The following is a 12401-nucleotide window of genomic DNA, read 5'->3' as shown; positions in this document are numbered from 1 at the left end:
CGTTATTGCTGATAGTCCGCTATAACCGAGTGTAGCAGTATCATTGTATAAGTAGCTGCAGTTCCCAAGTCGCCTGCCCCTGGACTGGCTGTAGCGCCCAGGTCCCTGCGAGCCCGGGACTGGCTTAAGCGTCCAGGTCACCTGCCCCGGGACAGACAGACAGAGACAGAGAGACGGAGAGAGAGAGAGAGAGAGAGAGAGAGAGAGAGAGTGAGAGACAGCTAGAAAGACAGAGAGACAGAGAAAGACAGAGAGAGACACAGAGAGAGAGAGAGAGAGAGAGAGAGAGAGAGGGAGAGAGAGAGAGACAGAGAGAGAGAGAGAGAGAGAGAGAGAGAGAGAGCTTGCCCGGGACGGAGCAGCCAGCCCTTCGCCCAATAGCTACCCACCAACCACCACCTCCATCGGGTGCGCCTGTGCCGAAAGACACCGTGGCTGGCTGGCGGGTGGGCCGGCAGTAGGCGCTGAGAGACAGAGACGGCCGGTGACGCTGTCTGGTCCGGGCGGCCGCTCGCAGCCACCCAAGCTATTTCCCTCGCCGGCCACAATGCGGTGGCTCCGCGCCCGGAGCGCTGCGGCAGCGGTGAGTAAGTTGCTGGCATGATCCCCAACCCCCTCCATCTCAACGCTACTGCTCTCCAAGAGAGAGCTAGATAGGACTTAAAAATAGCGGAGTCAGGGGATATGGGGAGAAGGCAGGAACGGGGCATTGATTGGGGATGATCAGCCATGATCACATTGAATGGTGGTGCTGGCTCGAAGGGGCAAATGGCCTACTCATGCACCTATTGTCTTTTGTCAAACTACAATGTTTCCTCATCTTCCAATCAATTAAAATGGATTAAAATCACATCTTACCTGTTTAAAACTGCTTTTATATTCTTTACAAGCAGTCTCTACTGTAAACTTTGTGCTGAATATGTTGCAAAGTTTAGCACCATAGCCATTTCTTCCACCTACAAAATCCAAAAAATTAACAAATTTACCGGCATCAATCCCATCAACTGCTGAAAATATTTTTCACAATTGAATGTCATGGCAAACACAGTTCTTACCTGTGATTTTCTTTTCTTCATCATCATAGTTACTCGAGGTTAAGAGCTGTCCAAAAATTAACGCAGGGACATATACTTTTTCTACTTTGTGCTCCACTACTGGAATGCCTTTCCCATTATTCCAAATACTAATAATATTGGAATCCCTTGAAGAACACAAAAAGCCATTTAAATAAGGATTTATCTTCCAATACGAGTGATTTATTATTTTTTTTAATGAATGGACTAAATGGCACATTACAGTTTGCAACACATCAAAAATACATGCAAAGCCATTTAAAAACTCAGGGATCCAAGCTTTTCTCCCTCTCTAGCCGTGCCTTTGCAGTTGGGGACTATGTGTGAGTGGATAGGGTGGGGGATTGGAGAAAAGGAGTGAATGAATATTAATATAATATCAGGGGGAGGAGGTTAGTGTAGTGTGTGTTGGTGTATGTGTTGGACGCCGTAGGCTGCCCCCCCCCGCAACCGCGCGTTGAGGGGACTGGTCCCAACGGGTCCCACTTGGTCTAGTTCTAATTAATATTCTCTGATACTTACAAAAAATGTTACACAGTAGTATAATAACATTTCCTACAAACCCAGCGAGTTTAATGGAAGCATGGGAACTGGAGTCATGTTACAAATTATTGGATTTTATGAAAAATTGAATAGCAGACTATTGGAGTTTAACTGTTCTTCAAAAACAAAATGCAGGATTTCAACATCGATACCACACTTCTGCTGCCACTCAATGAAAGTGAAATACTAAGCAAATTCTAAATGAAAACTTTATAGCATCTTTCTACATTCCACCATCTCTTTAAACGTTATGCAATTATCTTTCCAATTATTAATCAAATTCCTATTTGAAAATTAATATGAACTATTCTTCCACTATCCTTTCAGATAGTACATTATACATCACACCAACTTAAAAATCTTCACCCATTCGGGAAAAAATTGTCTTGAATCTTTTCCTCCAGCTTACTGATCCAACTGAAGTTTAAATAATTTTCCTTATTTCTTGGAGCAATAGCCCTCTTCAATATTTTGTGAAAACATGCAATGTCTAAAAGTAAACAATTACTGCTTCACTCACATCTTTGTGTAATGCCCATGAAAATAAATTAAAATGTATACACTTCAAATAAGATGCTCTTTCACAAAATATCAAGCTTGAATAATGTTTCTTTAATATGAAGCTTATCTTTTTGGTCAGTAGGTGCTTTTCCAGTTTGTGATTTGAATTATCTGCCCCGCCACACAGCTACATACTCTAACCCCAAGCCTTATTTGTTTATCTCATATAAGCGAATGATGACACCCATTATACATTGCTTAATCTTGTCTACACACCTGACATCTACCCCACTTAAGTGTTCTGCGATCTCTGTAACAATCTCTTCAATCTCTGGCTAATCTCCACATGTTTACTTCACTTAATGCCACAACAATTTTATTCACACTTGTTGATGTGCATAGATGATATTTTTTTTGCTACAAGGTACAGCATTAAGAATTTCCTAGAAAACTCATATAAGTTTGTAACGTGGCTCACTGGGGCTCCAGGGAGGAAGGTGGGAAACTAATCCCTTGATCCCTATTTGAACATGGTGAAAATTAAAGTGAAGAATAGAAATTTAGACACACAAGCAGGCAAACGTACAAGCAAATCAAATCACGTCAGATAAGACGACCATCACACAATTTGTTTACAAACATTTGACTTAATCAATATCGATTATTAAGCTTTAACGGTTATCAAATTAATGATCGACACCTTTGATTATAAATAGAATAATTATAAATAGAATATTTTTTTTAAATATAAATTATCAATTGATAAACAGTCATCAATAGAATAAGTAAGCCAGCAAATCATTCTTAAATTCTAATGGAAAGAAAAGCAATACAACGTATATCTGACAATGGACATGCAATATGCAAAGTACATATGCAAAGACTTACACATCAATTGAAACTTTGATACAGGTCATGTTCTTGTCCCTCTGCTTGTTATCAGCTGCATTAACTAAAACAAAACAAAGCCACTTTTTTTTATACAGCTAAAAATATCTACCACACATAAAATAATAACTTATTTGAATGGGAATGATCTTTGCCTCATTTTATACATTATACTATAATAGATCACCATTACCAGCCACTGAAAATAAAGTAGACTGAAAAGTACAACTGGATAGCATTTTTGACTCGGCATTGATGAAGTAGCGATAATCACCAATTTTTTACTCCATTGACTACCTCTGCAATATTTAAAGTTCAGGGTTGTAGCAACTTGGAAGGGAGCTGCCTTGGCCGTTGGGAACTCCTCGCCACCGTCTCCCTCCCCAACCAGCCAACAGCAAGGTGCGGGGCCGAGCGGTGCAGCTCAAAGATCCTATAGCTATAGGATCTATGGTGCAGCTGTTTCAGAAGTGTCGGAGCGAATGACGGGTCCCGCCCAGCAGCAGCCGCCGCGACAGTGGCTCCATCTCCTCCTCCTCCCTGATAGCAGCCGCTGCTTGCAAACCCGCTAACGGCGATAACCGCTTTAAAAACAAACCCTCCCGCACGCTGAGGCCTCCCCCTCCCTCCCTCCCTCCTCCCGGTCTCGGCGTGCGGGAGGGTTTTTTTTTAAAGCACCGTTAGCGGGTTTGCAAGCAGCGGCCCTTATCAGGGCGGGCGTGGTGCGGGAGCAGGAAATGGAGCCGCTGCTGCCGCTGTTCGGGGCCTGTCATTCGCTGCTACCCTTCGTCATCCCGCATCTAGTATCTTTCCCACGCCGTCATCGCCGACACAAAACGTCGCGTTCCTTTTCTCCTGAGATGCTGCCTGACCCGCGGAGTTTTTTGTCTATCTTCGGTACAAACCAGTATCTGGTTGCCAAGCCGGGCAAAATGACTCGGTGTTTAGGTTGCCCGGCGACGCTTTGAGTGGTCAATGGTACCCAGGCAACCGTTAATTTCGAGCCCTGTAGATAAGTAGCCTAGATAAGCAACTACATAAGCATCTAGTGCATTTCTTAGATTGCACATGCTACAGCCACGTACAGCATGGAACCAGACCCTTTGAACCAGTTTATCCATGCTGACCAATATGTTCCACCTGTGCTAGGTCCCACCTGCCAGCGTTTGTCCCTCTAAACCTTTCCTATCCACTTACCTGTCCAAATGTCTTTTAAATGTTGCTATAATTTCTGCCTCAACTACCTCTTCCGGCAGCTCATTCCATATACCCACATGTGATAAAGTTGCCACACAGATTCCTATTAAATCTTGCTGCTCCCACCTTAAATTTAAGTCCTCTGATTCGTGATTCCCCTACTCTGGGTGAAAGACTGTGCACCTGCCCCATCTATTCCCCTCACGATCATATACACCTCTATAAAATCACTACTCATTCTCCTACACTCCAAGGAATATACAGTCCCAGCCTGGTAGCATCTTCAAAAAACAATCAGATTCATGAGACACTGATTCCAATATACAAAATCATACCAACTATCCCTAATCAGCCCTTGTCTATCTAAAAGCTTGCATAACTTATCCCTCAGAATACTCTCTAATAACTGTCTGACTATAGATGTTAGATTTACTGACCTATTATAGTTCCAGGCTTTTCCTTGCAGCGCTTCATAAATCTAGGCACAACATTTGCCAGCAGTCTTCCACAACTTCACCTATATTTAATGCTGGCTCATATCACTCAAGTGGGCTGTTTTGTTCTAGATGCCTTGAGTTTCTTGAGCACCCAGTACAGGGCTCTCACTTAACTTTTTTTCCCTGTTGCCAGTCAGGCAACCGTGGCAGCTTTTTAGGTTGCCAAATGACAGTTTAGGTGATCATTTAACACGGTTTGCATGGCGCTTGCGATAATGTGCTCGGACGAAGTGCGTAGTTACCAGTCGGAAGTATGCTCAATGAAGCATTCACATATTATTTCTGCTTCAAATAGTCATAAACTAAACATATTCACCAATCAAGACATGATATATACCACAATGATATGCAGCAAAATTATACTACAGTATCTCAACTCTTTCTACTTCCAAACAAAAATGTGGTTGGATTATTCAGCGTATGATCAACCTGTGTCAATAAATCCTGGACCATGGTAACATACGTGCTTAACCATGCACACTACAGATTGATGCATGCATTATTTTCTGTGAAGGACCAAAAATTACCATGACATGGCCATAGCATAGGTCGTTATTGCTATTGGTACAGGAACACTCCCACTTCCCACATTATTTATCCATAACAAAATATGCAGGTTGCAAGGAAATTTCTAAAGGCATTTTATGATATTGGCTGTTAAAACCGACAATACCCATCTGACAGGTTAAACATTACACTAACTGACAAGAGATGGCCAAAGTACATAACTGCAGCCAATGTTCTTTTGGTAATATGTTTAAAGGTGTCAAAACCCCACATTACCGGACATTCAGATTAGATGTATGTGTTGTGCACAGCAATGATGATACCCAGTTTGTACGCACCAGATTAAAAAAAAATTATTGATAAACACTGTTTCCATCATTCCCACTTCAGAATTAACGTTAAAATTTCAACTGAAATATCTCCTGACCAAATTTATGATGTATATGACCGACTGTAGAATTAAAACTTTGGATAAATCCAACGTATAGTTGTGAAGGTTACACAAAAAAGCTGGAGAAACTCAGCGGGTGCAGCAGCATCTATGGAGCGAAGGAAATAGGCAACGTTTTGGGCCGAAACCCTTCTTCAGTATAGTTGTGAATGTTGCTCATTAAATAACTACAGTACTGATATTCCATATTAAGAGCATTGATTTGCTGTTAAAATGATTTCTGTAATAACGTGTCAACGGTAGCTGTGACAATCAAACACTGCGGTTTTAATGTTTCACATGTTCACAATTGAATTAATCCATCCTTATGGACTAAAACAAATAATAACATTGGGAATTAAACCACATTTGATTGCATTCCGTTATCAAACATAGTCAATGTTCGCTCTGAAGACATTGCCAGCACAATAGGGTCGGGGGTCGGGTGTGAATCAGTGCAGGGTGGATAGATGGCGGGGGGGGGGGGGGGGGGGGGGGGGGGGGGGGGGGGGGGGGGGTTGAGAAGGCAATCGGTGCAGAATGGATGAATTGAGGGAGGTGAATTAGTACGTGTTGGTTGGAGTATGTAAAATTGTGAGGGGAGAGCACAGGGGATGTCAGTGGTGTTGAATGGGGGGGATCAGTACGGGTTGGAAGGGAGGATCAGTACAGGATGAATGGGGGGTTCAGTACAGGATGAATGAGGGGGATCAGTACAGGATGAATGAGGGGGATGAGAACAGGATGAATGAGGAGATAAGTACAGATGGATGGGGTGGATCAGTAAAAGATGAATGGGGGATCAATAAAAGATGAATGGAGGATCAGTACTGGATGAATGAGGGGATCAGTATAGGATGAGTGGGGGATCAGTACAGGATGAATGAGGGGATCAGTACAGGATGAATGAGGGGATCAGTGAAGGATGGATGGGGGGGGGGGGAATCGTGCAGGGTAAATGGAGGGTGGGTCAGTACGGGATGAATGGGTAGATCAGTGCAGGATGGATGGGAATGGGGGTAAGTACAGGATGAATTGGGGACCAGTGGCAGGAGTGGCAGGAGAATCAATGTGAGGTGGATAGGGTGATCAGCACGGGATGGAGAGGAAGGGTCCCAGGATAAGGGGGATGTAGGGGGGTGTCTCCCCTGCCTTGGCCGTCCCTGTCCACCGCAAAAGGGAGAGGCGGTTGGGATCTTCTCTCCACCGCCTCCTCTTCTCCGCCAGCCAACAGCAAGGTGCGGGGCCGAGCAGTGCAGCTCAAAGATCTTACAGCTATAGGATCTTTGGTGCAGCTGCTTCAGACGGCGTGAGGCCTCCTTCCCCCCGGCCTTGGTGTGCGGGAAAGCTCCTTTGGTGGATTTACAGGCAGCGGCCGCTATCAGGGCGGGCGGGGTGCGGGAGGAGGAGTTGGAGCCGCTATCGAAGCCGCTGCTGCCGCTGTGCGGAGCCCGTCATTCGCTCCGACCCTTCGTCACCACGCACCTAATATCTTTGCCCCGCAATACAGCCGTTGCCGACACGAAACGTCACGTTCCTTTTCTCCAGAGATGCTGCCTGACCCGCTGAGTTACTCCAGTTTTTTGTGTCTATCTTCGGTATAAACCAGTATCTGCAGTGCCAAGCCGGGCAAAATGACTCGGCGTTTAGGTTGCCCGGCGGCACTTTGGGCGGTCATTGGCACCCGGGCAACCGTTAATTTAGAGCCCTGCAGTATTACATTCATCTCGCACTCAAGACTCCACCTCATGTACCAGACTAATGCAGAAGCCAGATGTCAAACCACTGGAAATTCCAAACAACTGGACGAGTTTCACGCTACAATTATCTTAAAATGGCAGTTGAAGTGGGGGAAAAAAAGTGCTTACCTAGAATCTCATCAAATATTTTGTACAAGCCAGGAACAAAGGTAATATCCCTCAAGTTCATACCGACTTCTTCATCATATACCCACATTGCCTGAAAAAAAAATCCTGAATTTACAATTTCCTCTATTAGGCAATCCTCCATAGAAGAGTTTCCTTTTTATAAATGAAGTATACATGAATTCAAAGGCCTGAAACATGCCATGTAGTCTTGTCCCTCCTCAAAATGAAACAGATTCAGTTCCCTTAGCACAGGGGTCGGCAACCGGAATGTGGCCCGTAACCCGAAATCATCCAGCCCGCAAGCGGATCTTTTTCCCCGTAATCATCCGGCCCTGCCAGGCGTCCTGAGCAGTGGCTTAGAGCCCCGACCAGCGGCTTAGAGCCCCGACCAGCGGCCGAGCAGCGGCCGGACGCACTGAGCAGCGGCCGAGAGACCCGACCAGCGGCCGGGCGCCTTGAGCAGTGGCCGAACGCACCGAGCAGCGGCTGAGAGCCCCGAGCAGCGGCCGGGCGCCCTGACTAGTGGCCGGGCGCCACGACCAGCGGCCGAGAGCCCTGAGCAGCTACTAGGCACTGGCTGTACCACATCCTGCGCAAAGCAAGGCACGGCCGTGCACCTTCTGTGAACACGTTTAAGAAAGAACCGCAAGGATTGCATGAGGCTGCCTCACCCGCTAGTTTCTCCAGCATTTTTGTCTACTTTCTGTGAACACGTCATTTGATGCCTGCCATCCGGGGCGGGATGGGGACGATATCCATGTGTACACGTGATAAATGTGGCCTGCCATCCGCTCACACACATGCGTCCCAGCCCCTATGCAGAACAAGGTTGCCGACCCTTGCCTTAGCAGAAGGGTTTGAAACGTCATTATCATTCCTTTCTCCAATTTACCAAAGCTTTTTTTTTATCTGAGAAAACATGCCATATCAGTTCACTCCCTCCCTTTTGGATAATTCTTGGGTTCAATCCTGAAATCTGGTGCTGTTCAAGTATGCATGTTTCCCTTGGTTGTGCGGGTTTTCTCCAATGCTCTGGTTTCAAATTTACCAAATCTAGACCTCATCACACATTGCATCCAAGGAAGACCAAGAAGGCAGGTTATTATCTGAATGGTGTCAGATTAGGAAAAGGGAAGGTGCAACGAGACCTGGGTGTCCTTGTACATCAAGTCACTGAAAGTAAGCAGGTACAGCAGGCATTGAAGAAAGCAAATGGCATGTTGGCCTTCATAGCAAGAGGATTTAAGTACAGATGCTCCTCGACTGATGATGATTCGACTTACGATATTTCGACATTACGATTGTGCAAAAGCGATACATTCAGTAGAAACCATATTTCATTGGCCTGGCCTCGTGGCAGCGTTGATAATTTAAGCGGTAATGTTTACTGTTTAATTAAAATTGCTTTCCTGTGGTATAATGGTCCTCTGTTGAGCAGACGCACTCGCTCGCCTGAGCTGACTTGTTAGTATCTAACGTTAGCCCGTGCACTTTCTCTCCTATTTATCTTGATGCTAGGTCGATTGAGTCAGCTGTTTCTAATGCAAGGTATCTGGGGGGAGAGGACAGAGAGACAAAGAGAGAGAGAGAGAAAGAGAGAGAGAGAGAGAGAGAGAGAGAGAGAGAGAGAGAGAGAGAGAGAGAGATAAGAGAACCGTGTTAGCCTTTCCGTGGGAGAAAGCGATGAGGGTGGGGCTTGTGAAGAATCTTTCAGGAGGTGAGATAGACATCGAATGGCAACAGATCTGATGAGCCGGTTGATATAATCTCATAACCCCATCCAAAGTTGAGGAGCAGCTGTATAGCAACAAGGAGGTCCTACTGCAGTTGTACAGGGCCCTGGTGAGACCACACCTGGGGTCTTGTGTGCAATTTTGGTCTCATAATTTGAGGTAGGACATTCTTGCTATTGAGGGAGTGCAGTGCAGGTTCACCACGTTAATTCCCAGGATGGCGGGACTGACATATGATGAAGGAATGGATCGACTGGGCTTATATTAATTGGAATTTAGAAGGATGAGAGGGTTTCTTATAGAAACATAAAATTCTTAATGGATTGGACAGGCTTAATGGACTGGACAGGCAGGAAAAATGTTCCCGATGTTGGGGGAGTACCGAACCAGTAGTCACAGTTTAAGAATAAGGGGTAAGCCATTTAGGACTGATATGAGGAAAAACTTTTTCACCCAGAGAGTTGTGAATCTGTGGAATTCAATGCCACAGAAGGCAGCGGAGGCCAATTCACTGGTGTATTCAAGAGTTAGATATTGCTCTTAGGGCTAACAGAACCAGATGGCCTACACCTGCACCTATATTCTATGTTATCTCCCACATCCCAAAGTCATATGGATTTACGCAACTGTAGAAATGCTCTTGGTATATCAGTGAATGGAGATCCTGGGATAAATTGATAGAAGTATGGGGAGAATAAGAAAAAAAAAGATTCTTGGAGCATTAGTGTAAATAGGCGGTTGATGGTCTGCATATGCAGTGGGTTAACGGGGTTGTTTCTAGTTTATAAGAATTTATGACTCTCAGTGCAATATTTAAAACCTATAGTTTCTATCAATGACTACTTGTTATTAAAATATTTGAAAGACTACAAATTCATTCATTTCACATTAACCATGAATGCGACAGGCAAGTAATAATTTCTCACCTGGGTTACAGGCTCCACTGAACCAATGTACGAGTCAGGACGGAGGAGGATGTGTTCCAACTGTGTTTTCTTCTGATAAACTCTCTCCACAGACATTTTCTTGGAAGCCTCTGACATCTTTTTTGAAGTGTCAGCTTTAGCATTTATTTCTTCCTTATTTGCAAGACCTTTCTGATTGCTGAACAATGTCTGCAGAACAAAAGTTGTTAAAAATTTACTATAGGAAACTATATAATTGGATTAAAACCATATTTTCATAACTATGAACCAGATTTTTTTTTAATGTTCCAAGAGAAATGCCAGGTCAAATTTACCAAATCTAGACCTCATCACACATTGCATACAAGGAAAGTTTGGAACCATAGAATTATTTCACCGAAGAAATTATACAGTTATGATTACAAACTATTATTGGCCAGTTCCAAAATAACCAGAAAATTACAACCAGTAGCAAACCAGTAACACCGACTGTTCAACTCAGAGAGCTCACATAAAATATTTAACTATTGATTTGCTCTCATCTGATGCCAAGTACTATCACGTTTTAGTTCAACGTAACTATGAAGTCATAGTAGATGAACAGAAAATCACATTAAAGAATTCTCATAGACAGAATAAAATCCTACATTTTGAAAGTTGTTTCCAATTTACAAATTGGATCATAGCAAATTAATGCAGCAAATTAATTCTTAAATGGCCAGATTGCTTGCTAATCAGCATTAAAACCCGTTTGTTCCTCATTTTTTTAAGACAAAATTTTCAGATTATTTCATAGGAAAAGGTTTCAAAAAAGTTTAAAAGTTTTTATGGTTTTGCATTGTACTGGTGAAAACTACTTTAAAAAATGCAGGTTATACAGACAAACTGTATCAATGATGATGCATTTTACATTTTGGTACTAAACTGCATAGGCATAAAACTCTGAAGTTAAGATATTGGCTCATTGAGAAATGACAGAAAATCCAAAACATGGTTCATTATCAAAAATATTCAACTTTCAAAATGATATCGCTATAAATTTACTATAAATTAAGGTTGCTGCGGTTCACTTTCTATTTCAGCGATTGCAAAAGATGGTCATTGGCTATTATAATATTTGAGATTTTTTTCTCGTAATGGGCCTGTCCCACAGGCTATTTTTAGGCGACTGCCGGCAACTGCCATAGTTGTAGCAGGTCGCCGAAAAACCGGCGACTGGATCCCCCTTCGACATAAAATTTGAAATAGAATCATTACTTTAACAAAAAAAATAATGAAGTTAACACCGGCGACAACCTACGTTAACCTGACGACAACTGCGACAGCACCTACGTCAGAAGTCAAGCTACGCTCATTGGCGTCAAACTAACTGTGGCCGACTGTCTCCGGAAATCTTTCGACATGTTGAAAATTACCATACAAGCGACACCCTAGCGACCATGTGGCGACAGCTTAGTCACCTAAAAAATAGCCTAAGTGGGACAGGCCCTTAACTTCAATAAAATCCGGATAAATGCAAAACAGCAGAATTGTGCAGAGATTGTAGTGCAATCTATAATAGTTTCAAACTAAATATTGAAGTGCAATAACAAGATAACCAAATAAGGTAGAATTATAAATTTAGAGCACATGACAGCGTGTGAAAAAGGTTATTGGTGTAGATGTCCAATAGCACGAGGGAAGAATCTCACATCTTGGCTTTCAAGCTCCTACATCTCCTCCCAGAGGGGGAGGAGATAAAGGGAATGGCAAATTCCCGGCGGCCCCCATGGCAACGCAAAAGGGAAGCACCCGGTGGCTGTGGCACGGGAAAGGAAGCACCCAGCGACTGCCGCAAAGCCTTGCAAGAACGGACCTGGCGGCCACCGCAGAGCGTTGCAAAAGCTGACCCAGCGGCCGGTGAGAGCAAGGACGGAGCAGTCGGCCAGTGAGAACTGAAACCTGGCATCCTGTGGCGACAGGCTAGCATGTTGTTGCCTGCAGAGGGAAGGCAGAAGAGTCGAAGTGGAGCCGCTGACTACTAGGATGTGAAGGATGGACCAGGGTATTGCTTCCAGCGCTTTCAAGGTCAGCTGCAGGAGGCGCTCCCCCCTCAGGACACAGGTAGTCAGGCGAGGAGTAGCGTGCCTGCAGTAGCCTGGGGCTTACCTGGGCATTCAGCATGTGGATACTGGACATTTTCTTTGTAAACAGCGGCAAAATATGGTGACTGTGAATTTGTGGGATGTGCAAAAGAATTTCACTGTGTCGTGCAAATGA

At 44.1% G+C, this 12401-nt stretch overlaps 1 protein-coding gene across 7 annotated transcripts in view; it reads right to left on the bottom strand.

Annotated features, from left to right (window-relative positions):
• The window catches only part of top2b (DNA topoisomerase II beta), a 110763-nt gene that overhangs the window by 91703 nt on the left and 6659 nt on the right, over positions 1–12401 (bottom strand). For all 7 annotated transcript variants that reach the window (XM_055660517.1, XM_055660532.1, XM_055660484.1 and 4 more), the window contains 5 exons: positions 10164–10352; positions 7505–7595; positions 3006–3069; positions 1056–1201; positions 859–956 (listed from right to left, as the gene is read on the bottom strand). In XM_055660517.1, coding sequence (XP_055516492.1) covers positions 859–956; positions 1056–1201; positions 3006–3069; positions 7505–7595; positions 10164–10280 — 516 coding nt within the window. In that variant the 5' untranslated portion in view covers positions 10281–10352. The remainder of the gene's footprint in view (positions 1–858; positions 957–1055; positions 1202–3005; positions 3070–7504; positions 7596–10163; positions 10353–12401) is intronic.

Source organism: Leucoraja erinacea, chromosome 2 (genome assembly GCF_028641065.1).
Source record: "Leucoraja erinacea ecotype New England chromosome 2, Leri_hhj_1, whole genome shotgun sequence".
Taxonomy (NCBI): domain Eukaryota; kingdom Metazoa; phylum Chordata; class Chondrichthyes; order Rajiformes; family Rajidae; genus Leucoraja; species Leucoraja erinaceus.
Note: the sequence above shows the minus strand (reverse complement) of the source record. Positions and strands in the feature narration are given on the sequence as shown.